Source organism: Eubalaena glacialis, chromosome 7, assembly GCF_028564815.1.
Source record: "Eubalaena glacialis isolate mEubGla1 chromosome 7, mEubGla1.1.hap2.+ XY, whole genome shotgun sequence".
Lineage (NCBI taxonomy): Eukaryota > Metazoa > Chordata > Mammalia > Artiodactyla > Balaenidae > Eubalaena > Eubalaena glacialis.
This window is the reverse complement of record NC_083722.1, coordinates 12,060,052-12,076,908: the sequence shown is the minus strand read 5'-3', so window position 1 is coordinate 12,076,908 and position 16,857 is coordinate 12,060,052. Positions and strand designations below refer to the sequence as shown.

Below are 16,857 nucleotides of genomic sequence, written 5' to 3'. Positions count from 1 at the left end.
TATTAGGCATCTGCTGAGTGCCATGTGCCGTTTGTAGGCTCTGGGGATACAGCAGTGAACAAGACCAGGCAACTGCCACCAGGATGCTGACGTTCTACTGGGAGTCTCTGTGGCCTTTGCAAATTTATAAATCCATTGTCTTTGACAGAAGGGTTTGGATGGATGTTATGTAATTTAGCTTGTCCTGCATAGAATGTAAAACCATAGCATGAAATGTGGTGAGAACAACAATGTAGTATTCTGTACATTGAAAGACAGTATGTAAGGATAAAAGGGAATGTTGTCCTCCACATCCTGTACACTTTCTTATTCTGTGCATTTTATCATAAAACTGGTAAAATGTTTGAAAAGTATTTATTGAATTCTCTTGAACTTCCACTAGAGGGTAGTCTAATCCTATTCCTATATTGAAGTCTAAAATGTCAAGGGCTTTTCTGAGTTATCTCTATTGCTTAGTTTATTTTGTATGACCTACTTAAAAAGACTGTTACCTTTGTCTAGAACAGATGATTCTGTTAATTCTTAGATAACAAAGTGCTGTAAGAGAATGACAGCCTTATACTGAGCTTGCATCTTTCTTTTGATCTGACCTGTTTTGCTTTCTCTGTACAGAATTTGAGAGTGCATCTAGCAGAGAGACTGTCACAGTTTTTAGGGTTTCATGAAATACATTATCTTATTGTCCAGGTTACGTTCTGAGATTAGACCCTTCAAGAGACTTATTAACTCTCTTTCAACACCTTTTAGTATATACTACACAGATCTCATTTGTTCCATGATGGCTTTTAATGCATTTCTTAAAGTTCCTTATTATCATACCATCATTACCTTATTACACAGAGTAATGAAAGTATTTGTTGAAGACTCTTGTGGTCCTTTAGTACCCAGCCTCTGTGACCTATGGGTTTGCAGTCAAAGATTTCTTTGTTCCTTGAGGCTAATTGTTTTTGCTAGAAAATACTCATTTAAGTGTGAAATTACGAATTTTAACGTGCTGTTCCATTCTTCATATGTCAGTGGTTACACTACAGATAATATGTATTCGAAACAAATGGCACAAAGGAAAATTCCAAACAGAATGGCTCTTCCTCTGGGATGGTCTCCTCCCAAAGATTTGTGACGTTCTTTCCTGCACAGCTGTCAGGCTCTGCCAAATGGCTTTTCCCAATAAAATTCCACCCATCTTTTCCACTGATCACTAAATGAGACATATGCTGTTGTTATAGCGAGCAAAATGGTGAGGCTGGAATTTCTTATAAAAAGGTACATTTGTGTCCACGGAGGCCTGCTAGTGTTTTATGTACGTGCATTCTAAGTCTGGTTACCAGATTGACTCATATCTGCAACTCGTTTCCTAACAGGAGATGAGCAGGGTGTGATGGGGAGATTAAATTTCTGCCCGTTTAAATTCAATATAAAATATTCAGAATACATACCATATATATGCTTATAATTATTATTTAAAGAGGTTTTTAAAAAGTTTTTAATATAAAAAGGGAAGAAGATTTATGTTCATCAATACAATTCTTCTGTATTTTATCACTGACTTCAAGCCTGTTAAGAGTTAAAATGGAAACGTTCCATTGCTTCTTCTGCTTTAACTCACTGGTAATGGGGCCTGATTTGATACACTAATAACAAAGTACCATCTTGTTTAATGTTTTCATAGTTCTCTGCCCATGTTTAACTTACTTGTTTACAAAATTTAGGATAACCTCCTAATATTTAAATTAGATGAACATGAATCATAGATTTGCTTTCTTGGTTATTATTTTATGTTTTAGAGTAATAGAATCATTCTGTCTCCAGAAATCCTTTTTAATTGAATTCAGCAGACTAGGTATTAGGGGATACAAAGATGCAAAGATATAGTCTTTACGCTTAAGACATTCACAGATGCCTGAGAGAGGTAAGAGTGCACAACTTGCGGTAGAATGTCAGAGTATAAGTCCTGGGCAGGGTTCACAGGTCTGTGGAAGCACAGAAGAGGGGAGAGAGCCCAGCGGGCTGGAAGCAGGGCGGGCTCTGACTTGAACCTGCCAGGGAGATGCAGGGCAGGGAGGCAAGCGGAGACCTCTCAGGAGAGGCAGAGGCAAGGGGGCAGGAACACACAAGACCCTCCTCGGAGTGATGAGCAGTCCTGAAGGAGAGTGGTAGTGAGGTTGGAAAAGTAGGCTGTGGCCAGTGAGTGGGGGTCCCTGGCCACAACTTTTAAAGGGGAGAACATAAATACGAGTTTGGCAGCAGTCATAAAGTGACCACTGACTCTCCCAAGCATTTTAAATCTCGGTTTGCCATTCAGCACGGGAACATGATGCTGTTGGCCTACATATCAAAGCCTCACCGTTATCCAGCCCCCTGTATGCTAAGGATAGCATGCGTGATGCTAAAGGAACCAGGTAGCTTAGAGCTGAATGGATTCCATATTAAATGTAGTTATTCTAGTTCTTATCACTTATCAAAGTGAAATAGCCTTTAAATAATCCTATTAGCTATGATCGTCTTTAAAGACCCTGTCAAACTAGTTAGAATGAGCTGAACATTGCTTCTTCAGGGCCAGTAACACTAGCTCCCAGGCTGAGGCTGCTAGTCATTTTTCCATTTAATATAATAACAAAAAATAATCTAAATAGCAACTAACATAATAACATCATTTTGCCTGTTTCCCGCCACATAAACTCCTTATGTACCATTTATGACATTATTAAAATCTTAGATATAATTTTTCATTGATTAAAACAGATTTTGCACACTGTTTCTGGTTAGGCTTTCCATAGTCACATATATTAGCTGTTGTATGTTACCCCTGTAGATAGATTCAAAACCGTTATGAACTGCATTATCAGTCTTTTCCAGACTTGCCATGATCTACAGTGACAGATCAATATGATAAAAATCATTACCTAAAATGTCTTTGAAGGGGAATGCTAAACTACTTGTCATCACATTTTAACTTTTCAGTAAAATTTTATTTTCCCCCAAAATCCACGTCTTTAAGCCCTAGACTCTACCAAATAGAAGCGGGAGTTTTTATAAGCATAGATATTTAGTAGAGTTAAAATTTAGGATATTAGAAAATGTGAATGCTTCTGGATTTAATAGATCTCCAGATCAAACATATCAATTAAAAACAGACAAAATATGTATCTTAATAAACCTAAAACTACACGTTGAAATTTAGGGAATTTGGGCCTAATGTAGGTGCTACAGAAGCTAATTTAGAAAGTCACGTGACAATCTAGTGGATAAGGGAAGGGATTAGACACACCATCCTTGTATCATAGCTATCTGAATGAAACCAAGGCTGGAAAGCTGCACAGCCAGCTTGCTCCTTCCTCGAGGCCCCTTCCTCCCGACGGCTGTGACTTCCAGACGTGGGAGTCACATTTCTTGCTGAGTCTCACTCTCCCTCATCTCTGTTAGATGCCTCTCCTTTGAGTTTTCACAGCACCTCAAGCCAAGCTCTGTCAGGCAGTGTTGTCACTGAAATACTCCTGCCCTCTACTTTAAGCTCTTTGAGCGCACGGACTATCTTTTTCATCTTTGTACCCCAGTGTCTGGCACATGCGGTGAGTGTTCGGTAAATGGCCCTGATGCTGTTTGAGTTCTAAAACCTTTGACCTCTGAAACTTTTCTGTTGTCTGAGAAAACAACCAGTCCTCACCCCTATGACTATGAAGTCTTGGTTTACTTACGCATCTATCAACTGGAAATCATTTTATGTAAGAGGGACTCAGTTTTGATTCCTGACTGCTCTTCACTTAGCTAGGTGACCTTGGGCAGAGCTCTGAAATAATTTCTGCAGGCTTTGGCTTGAATCTTTTAAATGAAGGATTTGACATAGATTATCTCCATGTTCCAATGAAGCTGCAAAGCTCTGCGGCCTAGAGACAAAGCTGAGTTGCTGAAAGACCAGTGGACAGTGAGCGCTGCTTCCGGGGTGTTTGTACGTCTGCGCAGCGCCTTGGAGGTTTACACGTGTCACGTGCACGGCCAGACAGACGCTGAAGTAACGAGGACTCTCAGATACTAAATTGTGTTCGGTGTCACATGTTAGTTATACTTTGCTATACTCGCATATGAAAATTGCCTATTCGTGTGGGGCATATGGGGTCCTTAGGATATCATACATTAGATTAATCAGGATACTCTGTTTCCTCATCCTGGTTAATAAAGTATTTTTTTAATTGAAGTATAGTTGATTTACGATGTGTTGATAAAGTATTTAAAGTATTCTGGAAAGTTCTGTTTTAAAAACGTTCGAGATAGAAAAGTATACTCAAAAAAGATAATTTGAAGTATGTTTTAATGTTAGTGCATTTTATTTTGCTTCAAGAAAGTTTAATAAAAATATTAGATAAATGCAGAACAATCTCAAGAGTTCAGACGTTTAACTTTTGGACACTTTTTCTTTTCTCCATGATCAAGGATTCTGATTTTTGACGTTTGTTTCTTCTTTTGACCTTATATACTTTCAGCTCATTTAGAGGCTAGTTTTGAGGAGGTAGAAAACCACCTGCTGAATCTGGAGGATTTATGTGGACAGTGTGAATTAGAAAGATACAAACATATGCAGTCCCAACACCTGGAAAATTACAAGAAAAATAAGAGGTGAGTTTGAAAAATTGGCCACGATATTCATTTTCAGTCTCAAAGTTTTCCACAGTACTTTACATGCTATTCTTTATAAGTTTGGACTGATAAAAGACAAAGGTGTCAGGTAAATCTCTTTAATAAGCTTTCCAAAGCATGATTTTTTTTTTTTTTTTTTTTTTGGTACCACTATCTGTTGCTGTTTTATTGGAGATGAGTTCTGGAAAGCTAAGGCTGGGATAGATGGTGGAGGGGAGCAGTGCAATGGGCAGAGCTTCCCAATCGAGTAGAACCCCCGACCTCATTTTCTCCAAGTGGCAGATCCTGCGCTGCTTTTTCCCCTTTTCTTCTCTTTTTATTTAGAGCAGGAGGAAAAGGAACCTAAGCTCAGGCTGTGGAAAGGGGCGCAGCTTTGTCACATGTTGGCTATGAGACCTTCAGCAAGTTATTGAATCTCTTAGCCTCAATACGTGTAGCTTATAGTGAAGATAATATTGTACCGGTTTCCTAGAGTTGTTGTGAGGGTTCAGTGAGATGGTCGTTATCAGCTGCAGTGTGTGCTCTGTCAGTAGTAGTTATTACGGTGATTATTTTCATTGGACTAACCTGAACTGGAAATGGGTAATAAGATTTGGAACTGTGAAATTTTATTTGTCATTCTTTTCTTCACTCTCACCCAGTGACTTAGGTTATTAGATATAATTAGTACATTATAATTTATATGTTACAAAATGAAAATCAACTTCATGTTTGGAAAACAGCCTCACCTTTAATTTGAGTAAAAGCCAAAGTGTACTGGACAAGTCTTAGCATGTTTCACATAATTGAAATATCATTTTAGAGGTATTTAGAGGAATTGTGTAGTAGAAAGAGCACTGTCATTAGTCGGAAGACCCAAGTCCTGGCTTCTACTAATTCTTTGCTCTTGGGCAAGCTGTTGACTTTCCTTTATACTTCATCCTGTTGTTAAGCTTTTCTTGACTAGCATTTGAAAGACTTCTTAAAAAATTACATAATTTTAGTAAATTTAGATATGATAAACAGATTTGTTGATAGCACCTGTTACTCTGAAATATGTAGGAAAAAATAGTGTGCCAGTTGATGACTACCAGTTTATAATCAGTAGCTTGAAATCTATAGGTAAAATAATGGTAAATTTTTCATGTTCTGATAGGCCAAATTTTAAAAAATTATAAAATTTACTTTATTTCTCAAGGACTGCATGAGATTAATGTAAGATGTCATAACAGGTTTTAAACCTAACAGTTTCAGTGAGAAATACCAAAGGTGGGAAATTTAAATTAACTAGTACTTTGATGGACTTTCCAAGACTTTGAAAAAAATTATATATGTAGATATTTGTTAATGGTTACTCATAGCATCTTCATAAAATAAATATTTATTAATAAATGCCAAAGTATTTTGCATCTGATTGTCTAATAAGACATTAGACTTGTGACTTAGCTTGAAATCATATTTTTATCCTGAAATGATAAGTACTGATTTAATTCACAGTTGTTAACAGTAATATGGTTTGTTTTGGTTATTGTGAAAAGTCCTTGAAAACCTAAGCTTGATTTTCTTCTCTAGCACTTCCTACCCATATGACCTTTTGCAAATGACCTATCTTTGGCTTTCTTATCTGTAAAATAGAGATAATGATATACTTTCCTGCAGGGTTATGGAAGATAAGGGAGAGTTTTGTTTAAAGGACCAAATAAAAGCTGGTCCATTTAGCTTACAGAATCGTTGGTGATTCTCAGTTCTAGTTAACTTGCCTTTCTAAATACAAATAGTGGAAATACTGACTATGAAACATTGCTTAATTCTGTTTATCAATATAAACTGTAATCTTTCCGAAACTCTTTTTCCCAGTTTTGTTGAGATGTAATTTATATGCAGCACTGTATAAGTTTAAGGTGTACGACATCATGACTTCACTTACATACATTGTAAATTGAGTACCACAAAAAGTTTAGTCAACATCCATCATCTCATTTAGATACAAAAAACGGGTGGGGGGGGATTTCCTTATGATGAGAATTCTTAGGATCTACTCTCTTAACAACTTTCATTTATACCACACAGCAGTGTTAACTGTCATTGTCATGTTGTACATTACATCCCTAGTACTTATTTATCTTCTAACTGGAAGTTTGTGCCTTTTGACCACTTTCATCCAATTCATCTTCATCCCTTATCAGATTTATCATGGGCAGATATTTTTTCCCATTCCATAGGTTGTCTTTTCATTTTGTTGGTCATTTCTTTTTCTGTGCAGAAGCTTTTTAGTTTGATGTCGTCCCACTTGTTTATTTGTTATTTTGTTGCTTGTGCTTTAGGTGTATCATATCCAAAAAATCATTGCCAAGACCCATAATAAGGAGCTTTTTTTCCCTGTTTTCTTCTAGTAGTTTTATTGTTTTGGGTCTTATATTTAAGTCTTTAATCCATTTTGAGCTCATTTTTGTGAGTGGTGTAAGATAGGGGTCTTTACACCTGAATATTCAATTTTCCCAGCACCATTTCTCGAAGAGACTGTTTTTTCTCCATTGAGTGAGTGTTCTTGGCTCCCTTGTCAAATATTAGTTGACTGTATATGCATGGTCTTCCTGAAATTCTTAACCTATTTTATTCAGCATATAAAAGGATGAACTATCTTCTTCAAAGAAACCTTTTGGAATCAATTTGTTTAGTTAATACACACACACACACACACAACACACACTCATATATGGCTGATTAACAATCAGTTGTAGTATAAATAATTTGAGTTGACAACACTGAGAATGAAGTAGTTTTATTCAGTCAAATGTAGATCAAAAAATATCTTTCCAATAATAAATTATGTAGAATATTTACTATTCAGAGATGTCTTATTTACGTTTTAAGCTTCTTCTTACTTTTATTCAATCTAGAGGTTATCAAAACTGGGAATATTATGAAGGCTAGTGTCAATAAATGGAAAAAAATGAATAAATATATGCATTGGCATATATTGGCATTATTTAGAAATAATGGAGGTAAATATTGGAAGAAATCTCTAGAAGAGTTGAATGTAGCTGCTTGCGAAAAGCAGGACAGAAAGGTGGGGAGAACTGAGCCGAGGAACTAATCTGCTTCATCATAAGTCCTTGTGGGTACTATTTGACTTAAGGAATGTACATGTACTATTTTGATAAACATAAAAATTGAATTTAGAAATTTTTTATTAGCTACAACATTCCCTGAAGTGTTTTACAGGAACAGTGGACTGAGAAGATAGCCACTGGCATTCCATGATCAAATAAGTTCCAGAAACACTTTACCCTGTATTTGCCTCATGGAACTTTGTAGTACATGTCAGTTTATTAAGGGTTCTGAGAATTCCTATAGTAGAGAAATTTGACTCAGCATTTCACAACTTACTTGCTTACAGAACCAATTCATCTCTAATACATATTAAAATTCTGTGACTTGATATCCTATATTACACCATTTGAAAAACTTTAAAAGGCCCCCAAATTAAACATTTTATTATGTGGTCCACAAGGGAAGAGTTTCTTAAAAATAAGCCTCTTTCCTCTTTAACAAGGGGCCCTACAAACTAAACGAATGATTTTTCTTTTCTTGCTCTGAAGAAGATAATGTGTAATACAATGGTTGGATGTGTGTGTGTGTGTGTGTGTGTGTGTGTGTGTGTGTGTGTGTATGTATGTATTACAGTGTCCACCCACTCTGTAGCTTTCCAGAAAATCTGAGTCAGACAACTAGATGGGGATGGAGAGAGTGGGGGAATGAAGGATAATTTCTCACACACCTCCAGTGCTAATCGTGTCTACGATAGGCTCCGATGCACTTTCTCATTCTGCTCCCATCAGAGCCTGGGGAGTGGGCAGGCAGCGATTGTTGGAGCTGGGGAGGAGATTGAGTTACATGAAATTATGTTACTGCTTAGGGGCCAGCATCAAGGCCAGGGTCTTCTTTTTTTTGACTGTTGCATTGGAATAAGTGGAATCCGTCCCAGATGTTGATATCAGTGCATCTGTAGTTGAGAACGGATATACGATACTTTGTCATATATTTGATAGGCATTCCCGGCACAGAATAAATTCCTGCCTCCTGTGAAAGGAGGGATGTGACCCATCCCAACAGTAATGTGGCTTACTATGGCAGATTCTCAGTGTGGGCAGAGGGAAACATAGAGCTTTAGAACACTCCTAGGGGTGTATCTACCCTTGAAAAACATTTGAATAGATGGTTTAACCTAAGTATTTCTGCATTGAAAAAGGACATCCTACTTTAGCTGGTTATCTAATGAAAGTGACATATAAGCAACTGTATAATTGTAGGGGGAAGATACCCATAAATAGCTTTTCTAATAACTCTTCTGCATATAAAGTGATATTGCTATTACTGATAGCTTTTATGGACAGGAATAGACACCGCCTTGATCAATAGTAAAACATGGTATAGTGGATGAAATATGGCTGTAGGCAGAGACAAGTACTGGTACCAGTAGTTAGGTTGTCATATGGTTCAGAAGATGAGTTAGCCATACAAGTGTAGCTCCTAGATGTGTTGCATAGGTTTTCATAACCAATAGGAAATACATTTTTTCATCAAGTAAGAAGCGTTAATATTGAATATATGAGCCAAAATAAAGAACCTAAGACCATTTACATTGTCTAGCTAGCAGTTAGAGAAATCGACTTGAGATTCGGGAGTCAGCTAGCATTTATAGTCATGGGTGTGGGGAGAAATAGATGATAAATGTGTACATGATTTTATTTATTTTTAACTTACTTATTTGTTTGGTTGTTTGGCTGTGCTGGGTCTTAGTTGCGGCACGTGGGATCTAGTTCCCTGACCAGGGATCAAACCTGGGCCCCCCCTGCATTGGGAGTGCGGAGTCCTAGCCGCTGGACCGCCAGGCAAGTCCCTGTACATGATTTTTAAAAAGGATAATTTCAGACAATTATATTGAAGAAAATAAAACAGAATAACATTATAGAGGTGGGGAGGGTTGCTTTGCTGGGGTGAGCAGGGAAGGCCCTTCCTGGAGGACACGTGAGAGCTGAGACCTGAGTAAGGAGGCAGCCACACGGGGATGGAGGATGACACCCTTCCAAGCAGAGGAGCAACAGATACGTTTAGAAGAATGAAGAAGTAGAGCTAAAAAGAAATTCAGCCTTCTAAATTTGTAATCTTTTCAGTACCACCATAATATTCCTTAGAATGATTATTGAGATTCTTTCATAATAATTTAGTTAAAGTCATATGTGAGTGATTTAATTAAAATATTTCTTACTTCCAGACTTTTGGATCCTTTGTTTTCCCCTTCAGTATGCAGCATACCATCAGAATTTCTCTGAAAATAGCTACATCTTGAAGAACAGTGTGATTTTAGTATTTCAGCTTAATTATAAATGACTCATAATTTTAACACAGTCTTCCACTGGACTTGAAATCTGCTTTGGGGCATACTAAACTCTAGAAGCATTTTTCACTGATTCATTTAGACTTTGAAACTTAATTGTCATCTCTTAGAAACGCCTGTGAGTGGGGGGGCACTGCTTCTGTTGATAAGATTCAGTGCCCAGGCATATTTTGAGAAAGTCATTATTCCTTCTGCTTTATGTATTACAGCTAATGCTAAGGAACTATGCTCTTCTTTGTGTTTGTGTTTTATTTTTATGTTAATGTGGACTGTAGACTAAGTTTAGAAAATCTTTAAAGCAAAGCATAACAGATTTATTTGAGATGTTATCTTTAGTAGTATTTGACCAGCTTATGTTCTAGAGAATAACCCACCAAACTCTTGAGCTTCAAGAACTGACTGTCCACTAGACAGGCTGTGGGCCACGGGTCTGACCTGTTCTTCCATTTCAGAGTGTTGAGGATGGTGTGCCTGGGAGACTTGCCACAGGCCTGGCTTTGCTGAGAATAGAACAGAAGAAACCAGTGGCATTCTCCAAGGTGAACAACAGAGAAGAAGGTCCAACAGAGATAGGCAGAAAGGCAATAACTAGCTCCCGAGGTTCTGCATGGAGATCCATTTGGATGCTGAATAGAAAGTAGATCAGGAGAGCTTTCCTTCAGGCAGTGCTTTTACAGAAAGGATCCTCCCAAGCTGGAATAACAGGGACCAGACTTACTCTCCCACCTGATGCAGCCAAAAAACAGACAAAATAAATGAAATAACACTTTGGAAGACATTGGGCAAAGAAGAGAAGTGATCCTTGATCGATAGGAAACAGGTGAGACAAGCCCTGTGGTTTCCCCAGCGTTCTGCCTTGAGAGTTTCCAGGCTAAGTGCAGGGAGGGGGCCCAGGTAGAGCCTGGCAGACTCTCTGAACTGAAGAACAGCTGAGTGCCTGGGAACCCAAGGCAGCCAGAGTTCACAGGACACAGTGCCAGGGAGAGAGGATACCGAAAATCTGCAGAAAGCTCCCCTGAATATTCAGCAGAGGACCGATAATTCATGTGAGGAAACCACCTGAGGCAGGAGGAAAATATCATCCAAAAGGGTCAGTTAGCAGTGCCTGGTGCTCACATCCTCACACTGTGCCTGAGCCCAGCAGCCAGACTGAAGAAGCTTAGAATTCCTGGGGCACCAGGTAGAGCACTCAGGAGCGTATCCTTCAGCAGGGGTACAGTTAGCCCTTGACTGAGCCCTGTTCCAGACCTGCTTAACTAATCATAAAAGCAAGCATCAAAAAGATCAAACTGTTTCCAAGTAAGTTAACTGTATCCCAGAACAAAGCTGAGGAATACTTGTAGAAATACAAAAATATCTAATAGCCAACAAGGTAGATCATTCTAACAGGTTGCTTGTGAATGGACAAGATGCATGGCACACTGAAGTTAAAATATTGTTCTAGAGAAAGATCGTATACAGGTTGTGTCATATTAAGACGTTCATAGAGACCAAATCCATGATGCACTTTAAATATTTAACCTGTATTTTTCTTCTTAGGTCTTTAGGTAACTAAGCCCATTGACAAATCAGTCCTTATTTACCTGACCTCTTGAAACTGTCCCTTTTTTACTTCTATAACACTCATATCCTAAATTTTCTTCTCTACTGTAGGTTAGTATCTAGTTGCCATTGTAGATGCTTTAGTTCTGTTATTCTCTTGGGTTCTGTTCTTGGTTGTTGCCACCTCCCATTCTACGTATTAAAAATATCTTGTTCTATAACACATGCCCCTCCACAGTACCTGTGTAAGGAACAAATGACAGCAGGGACTTCTAAGATACAGTTTTGTGCAAATTACCTCAAGCAGGTAGGCCCGCTCTCCCCCAGCCCCACCTTCATCCACTTTCTACCCTCTTAACCACAAACTCACCAGGTGCATAAGGGTACACATTTTCATGACTGTAGAATGCTAAGAAACAAAAGATTGGGTAATAGTGAATAGTAGCCGGTCTTTTGTGAAAGAGGTCTTGTAAGATCTTTCCTATGAACTTTCCTATCCATCAGCCATAACAAAGGGACGCTCTTCTACTGTGTTCAATACAAAAGGTATTGCTGATCATACTTTAAAAAAAATTTCCCCTAAACATTTTCAAATATGAAGAAAAATGTGAGAGTTGATTTTGCACTTCACATTTTGAATGTGGTATTTTGCCATAGAGAATCATTGTGTTAGGTTTTATTATGGATTTGTCCTGGGGAAGCAGTTTAGTGTTTAGAGAAAGTGTGCTTCCATCTGTGAGATGATTGTGTTTATGGAGACATTTATCCAGTGGTTCCAATCTATTAAGTTTGCATCTGTGGGTCTGATTTAGTTGATTTCTATACGTATACAGATTTAATATACTTCTTGCAACACTCCATAGATTTATTTATTAATGTGATGCTTTTTTTTTTTTTTTTTCCTGCCCTCATAACTCAACCCCTGTAGAGAAAATGATTAAATAGCAGTTTCGCCCTTTGGAAATATTAGATTTTTGAGTCTGGTGTTATTTGGTGAATGTTTTAGTTTCACGGTTTGTTATGCTAAATTTTGTGATGGCCTTTGCTGAATTGAGTAAAATTTAAAATATTGTAAAATCTAAAGGAAGGCATTTCAATTCTTTCTACTTATTTGATCTTCTGAAAATATTATTAAACTTTGAAAAAGAAGAGACTCAGATTTTTGAAATTGCAAGAGGCAAACACGTTGTTATCAGATGAGAGACTATGTGGTCAAACTTTTTTATAAAGAATAAAATCCTCCCTAGTCATAGCAAAGGCTTCTTTGAAGAAGCAGCTATTCTTAGTCATTCTGCAGCCACAGTACTTGATAATCATGACTTGCTGAGTGTCTGTTGTGTCTGACTCTGTGCACATGTGTGATCAGGGCGGATGAGATGTGATCTCTGCACTTCAGGATCTCTGCAGTGTAATTGTAGAGATGATACCTGCATGGAGATCACTGCATTACAAGGCAGTGCACCTGGTGTTATAAAACTGATGGACCTGAGTGCTATAGGAGTTGAGGGAAGGGGAGATTGCCATTTGAGTGTGAAGGATATCATCATGGAAAAGGTGAACTTGGATAAGAGTTTGGAGAGTAGCCAGAACTTAGAACTCCTGGTCACCTATGCTTTTTCATTTGGTTAGCGAGTATGACGTAATAATGGTTAAGAGTGAAGCATCTGCCATGTTTTCAATCAGTGTTACCTGTCATCATCAGTTATACTTTCCCTCAAAACTCAGTTCAATCCTGGCTCCTCCAGGAAGCCTTTCCCAGCAACCCACAGTGTGTGAGTTGCTCCCTCCTCTGTATTCCTAGAAAATCCTCAGCATGGCTGGCATTATCAGAGCACTATTCTATGACATCAGTTTCTAACTGTTGCTTTACTTCTGTCTCTTCTCCCTAAAGTTCCTTGAGGTTATGGAACGTGTATAACCCAACCTGAGCATTATTCCTACTGCTATTCCTGACGTTATTCCTAGTGTCTAAGGCTCAGTACATTTTTTGTTGAGTGAATGATCAAAGATTACATTCAGTATGAGAAAATGAATATTTATCCAAGGCACGATATTTATCATCATGACAGTAGTGACGATGGGGAGAAATGGATGGATTCAGGATATGTTTTGAGATAGAATTAATAGGATATATTGATGGATTAGATGTGGCGAAGGAGGGAGATGGATAAACCAAAGCTTGAGGAACTTGGTAATGGCATGAGTTGAGATGAGGGAGACAGAAGGAAGAACAGGCTCTTTTTTTTTTTAAATTTATTTATTTTATTTATTTTTGGCTGCCGTTGGGTCTTCGTTGCTGTGCGTGGGCTTTCTCTAGTTGCGGCGAGCGAGGGCTACTCTTCGTTGCAGTGTGCAGGCTTCTCGTTGCGGTGGCTTCTCTTGTTGCGGAGCACGACCTCTAGGCGCGCGGGCTTCAGTAGTTGTGGCACGCGGGCTCAGTAGTTGTGGCTCACGGGCTCTAGAGCACAGGCTCAGTAGTTGTGGCGCATGGGCTTAGTTGCTCTGCGGCATGTGGGATCTTCCCAGACCAGGGCTCGAACCTGTGTCTCCTGCATTGGCAGATGGATTCTTAACCACTGTGCCACCAGGGAAGCCCGAACAGGCTCTCTTGCAGGTATTGTTGGGAAGCCTGCTCCACTTTGAGCAGAGCTCTCAAATAGGCAGTTGCATTTGCGTCTGGAGCTCAAAGAAGAGATCAAGACAGGAAGTATAAATCAGGAAGTCAGTATGTGGATGGTATTTAAGGCTGCATAGCTGAATGAATTGCCTTGTGAGAGAATGTAAGTTACGCAGAGGGCCCAGGACCAGGCTGGCAGAGCTCCAGCATCTAGTGGTCGTCTGGAAGGGGTAGAGAAGTAGCAGAAGGAGCTGAGGGAGAAGGAGAAAAACTAGAGAAAACTTTCTCAAGGAATCAAATTCTGCTGAGGGATTCAGATGAAAACTGAGAGTGAGCATTGCCTTCGGCAGCTTGGTGATTGCCGGTGACCCTCACTGTGCAGTGGTGGGGTCTGGAAGCCAAGCTGGAGTAGGTTCAGGACTGAACAGGCAGTGGGGGAGCTGAATCCCTGAGTGGGTTACAGGGGAGGGGAGTCATGTCTTTCAGCATCGCCAGCCTTAGGTTTCCTACCTTCCAGATTATTTCATTAAGTTCCAAACTGAACTCATGCACTGCCCTCCAAAATCTGCTCCTCTTCCTAAGTTTTCTGTTAACGAATTCCCTTTCCTTCCAGTGATCCAGACTAGAACTCTCATGGTTATGTACTTATGCCCATGTCATCAGTTGCCATGGTCTGTTGAGTCTTCTCCGTGGCGTTTTTCAAATTGGACTCCCTCTCTTCATTGCCATTGCCACTGCCACTGCCACTTATGTTGCCCTTTCCAGGCACTAATTAGCTCTTCTTCAAACTCTTCTAATAGTTTCCTGAGTGCTCCCTGCTTTATTCTCCCCCTTGTTAGTACATCTATGCATCACAGCTAGAATGTTCTTCCCAAAGCACAGATTTGCTCAAGTTATTCTCCTGCTAAAAATAAAACCAAATCCTTTTAGCCTGGCACTCAGAATCCTCTACCTCTTTAACCTCATCTCCCACTACTTTCTCTTCATTCAGCCTGCTGTTCTGAATTATTTGTTCTTTCCTAAAGATAACCCGCACCGTTCAGCCTCCACGGCTTCACTTTCACCGTTACCTCTGCTTGATGTGCCTTTCCCTCCCTTCTCTTGTATCTTCTGTATTTCCAGATGCTGTTACCTCTGACATTGTGGAGTTTGCCCTAAAAATTACAAAACTTCAAGCCTTCCAGTGCTACTGATTTCCTTTATCAGTTCTTTAAAAGTTCCGTAGTACTGATTTTTACCTTAAACCACTGTTATCTGTACCACCACTACCTCAGCCAGTCTTCTTTTTTAGGAATTGGGTACAGGAGTGGCTTACTTTCTGAAAGGAAGTTTCATGAACTGCCGTGGGTCATGACAGTCTGTAAACAGAGGTGTCTAGGGAGAGCACCCTGCTGGCCTTTCCTTTTTTCTCATAGCAGCTTCCCATTGCTTTGATGAGGCAGCCAGAAGGTTGGAAGGTGGGCATGGTAACTCCACATGAAAGCTTCCCTCAATTGGGCAATGACTCATTAATAAGGTAGACACTGGATTCTTCGCTTTATGGTTTTTAGTATTCAGGGCGAGCGTAAGGGAAAAACAATGTCTGAAATCATTACTCCAAGTTTCACCTTTTTAAAACAGGAGGTGCTTTTTTGAAACTTTGTTTACTGCTGCATGTTCTAAAAGAAGGAAGGCAGACAGTATCTAAAGACTGTTATCAGAGAGAAAAGAATTACTTCTTAAAATATTGAACTGAGTGTTCCATCATCTTGTCCACCCCTTGGTGGCCTTAGGAGATTGCTCACACGAGGGCATCAGTAAGAAGTAGATTGAAGGTATCTCTTCAGGATATTCTCTTACGATACATGTTGCCTTTCCGCTAGGCCTATTTCGGCTTTCATCCCATTATTGGAGTATAAAGTAGGTTTTAGGCATGTTTACTTTGTACCTAGTCTTTTAAGAATGAAGCTGGGCTATTGGCTCAAGGGAAACAACTGCACTTTTTTTTTTTTAATGATAGGATCGAAAATAACATTCTTTTTTCTTAGTTAATGAACTCTGGTGCTGGGGCAATATTATCATGAGTTGGTATTTTTAGAAAAAAAGAGGGGTGAGATAACCATCTGATTTGAGAACCTTCCCTTGGCTGTTACAAGAATATTGGCTTTTCACTGGCAGCTTCCCAGTTCCACCAGCCAGCTGTTCATTGTAGTCACCTGTGTTGGAACATGAGCGGTATTGTAATTAGCAATGTGGAATACTGACTTGAGAATCTAAAATAGCTCTAGATTTTTAGTAAAACGTACATGCAAATAAAAGATAAACGTCTCATATTTTGAGTGGGATAACAAACCTTTACTAAATGAATTTGCCTCCTCAAAATTATTAGTACTGATAATGAGAAAAATATAATTACAGAATTATGAAGGAAAACCTGAAAAAAACTTGCTTTTGACTTCTTTGTCAAAAATGTTTTGTATTGTGGGGACTTTCCTGGTGGCACAGTGGTTTAGAATCCGCCTGCCAATGCAGGGGACACGGGTTCGAGCCCTAGTCCGGGAAGATTCCCACATGCCGTGGAGCAACTAAGCCCATGTGCCACAACTACTGAGCCTGCGCTCTGGAGCCCGCGAACCACAACTACTGAGCCCGCGTGCCACAACTACTGAAGCCCGCGTGCTTAGAGCCCATGCTGTGTAACAAGAGA

General features: G+C 39.2%; 1 protein-coding gene across 1 annotated transcript in view; it reads left to right on the top strand.

Moving 5' to 3' along the window:
* Positions 1 to 16,857, top strand: part of DTNBP1 (dystrobrevin binding protein 1) — a 118,571-nt gene that overhangs the window by 35,280 nt on the left and 66,434 nt on the right. The window contains exon 6 of the mRNA XM_061195752.1: positions 4,479 to 4,611. Coding sequence (XP_061051735.1) covers positions 4,479 to 4,611 — 133 coding nt within the window. The remainder of the gene's footprint in view (positions 1 to 4,478; positions 4,612 to 16,857) is intronic.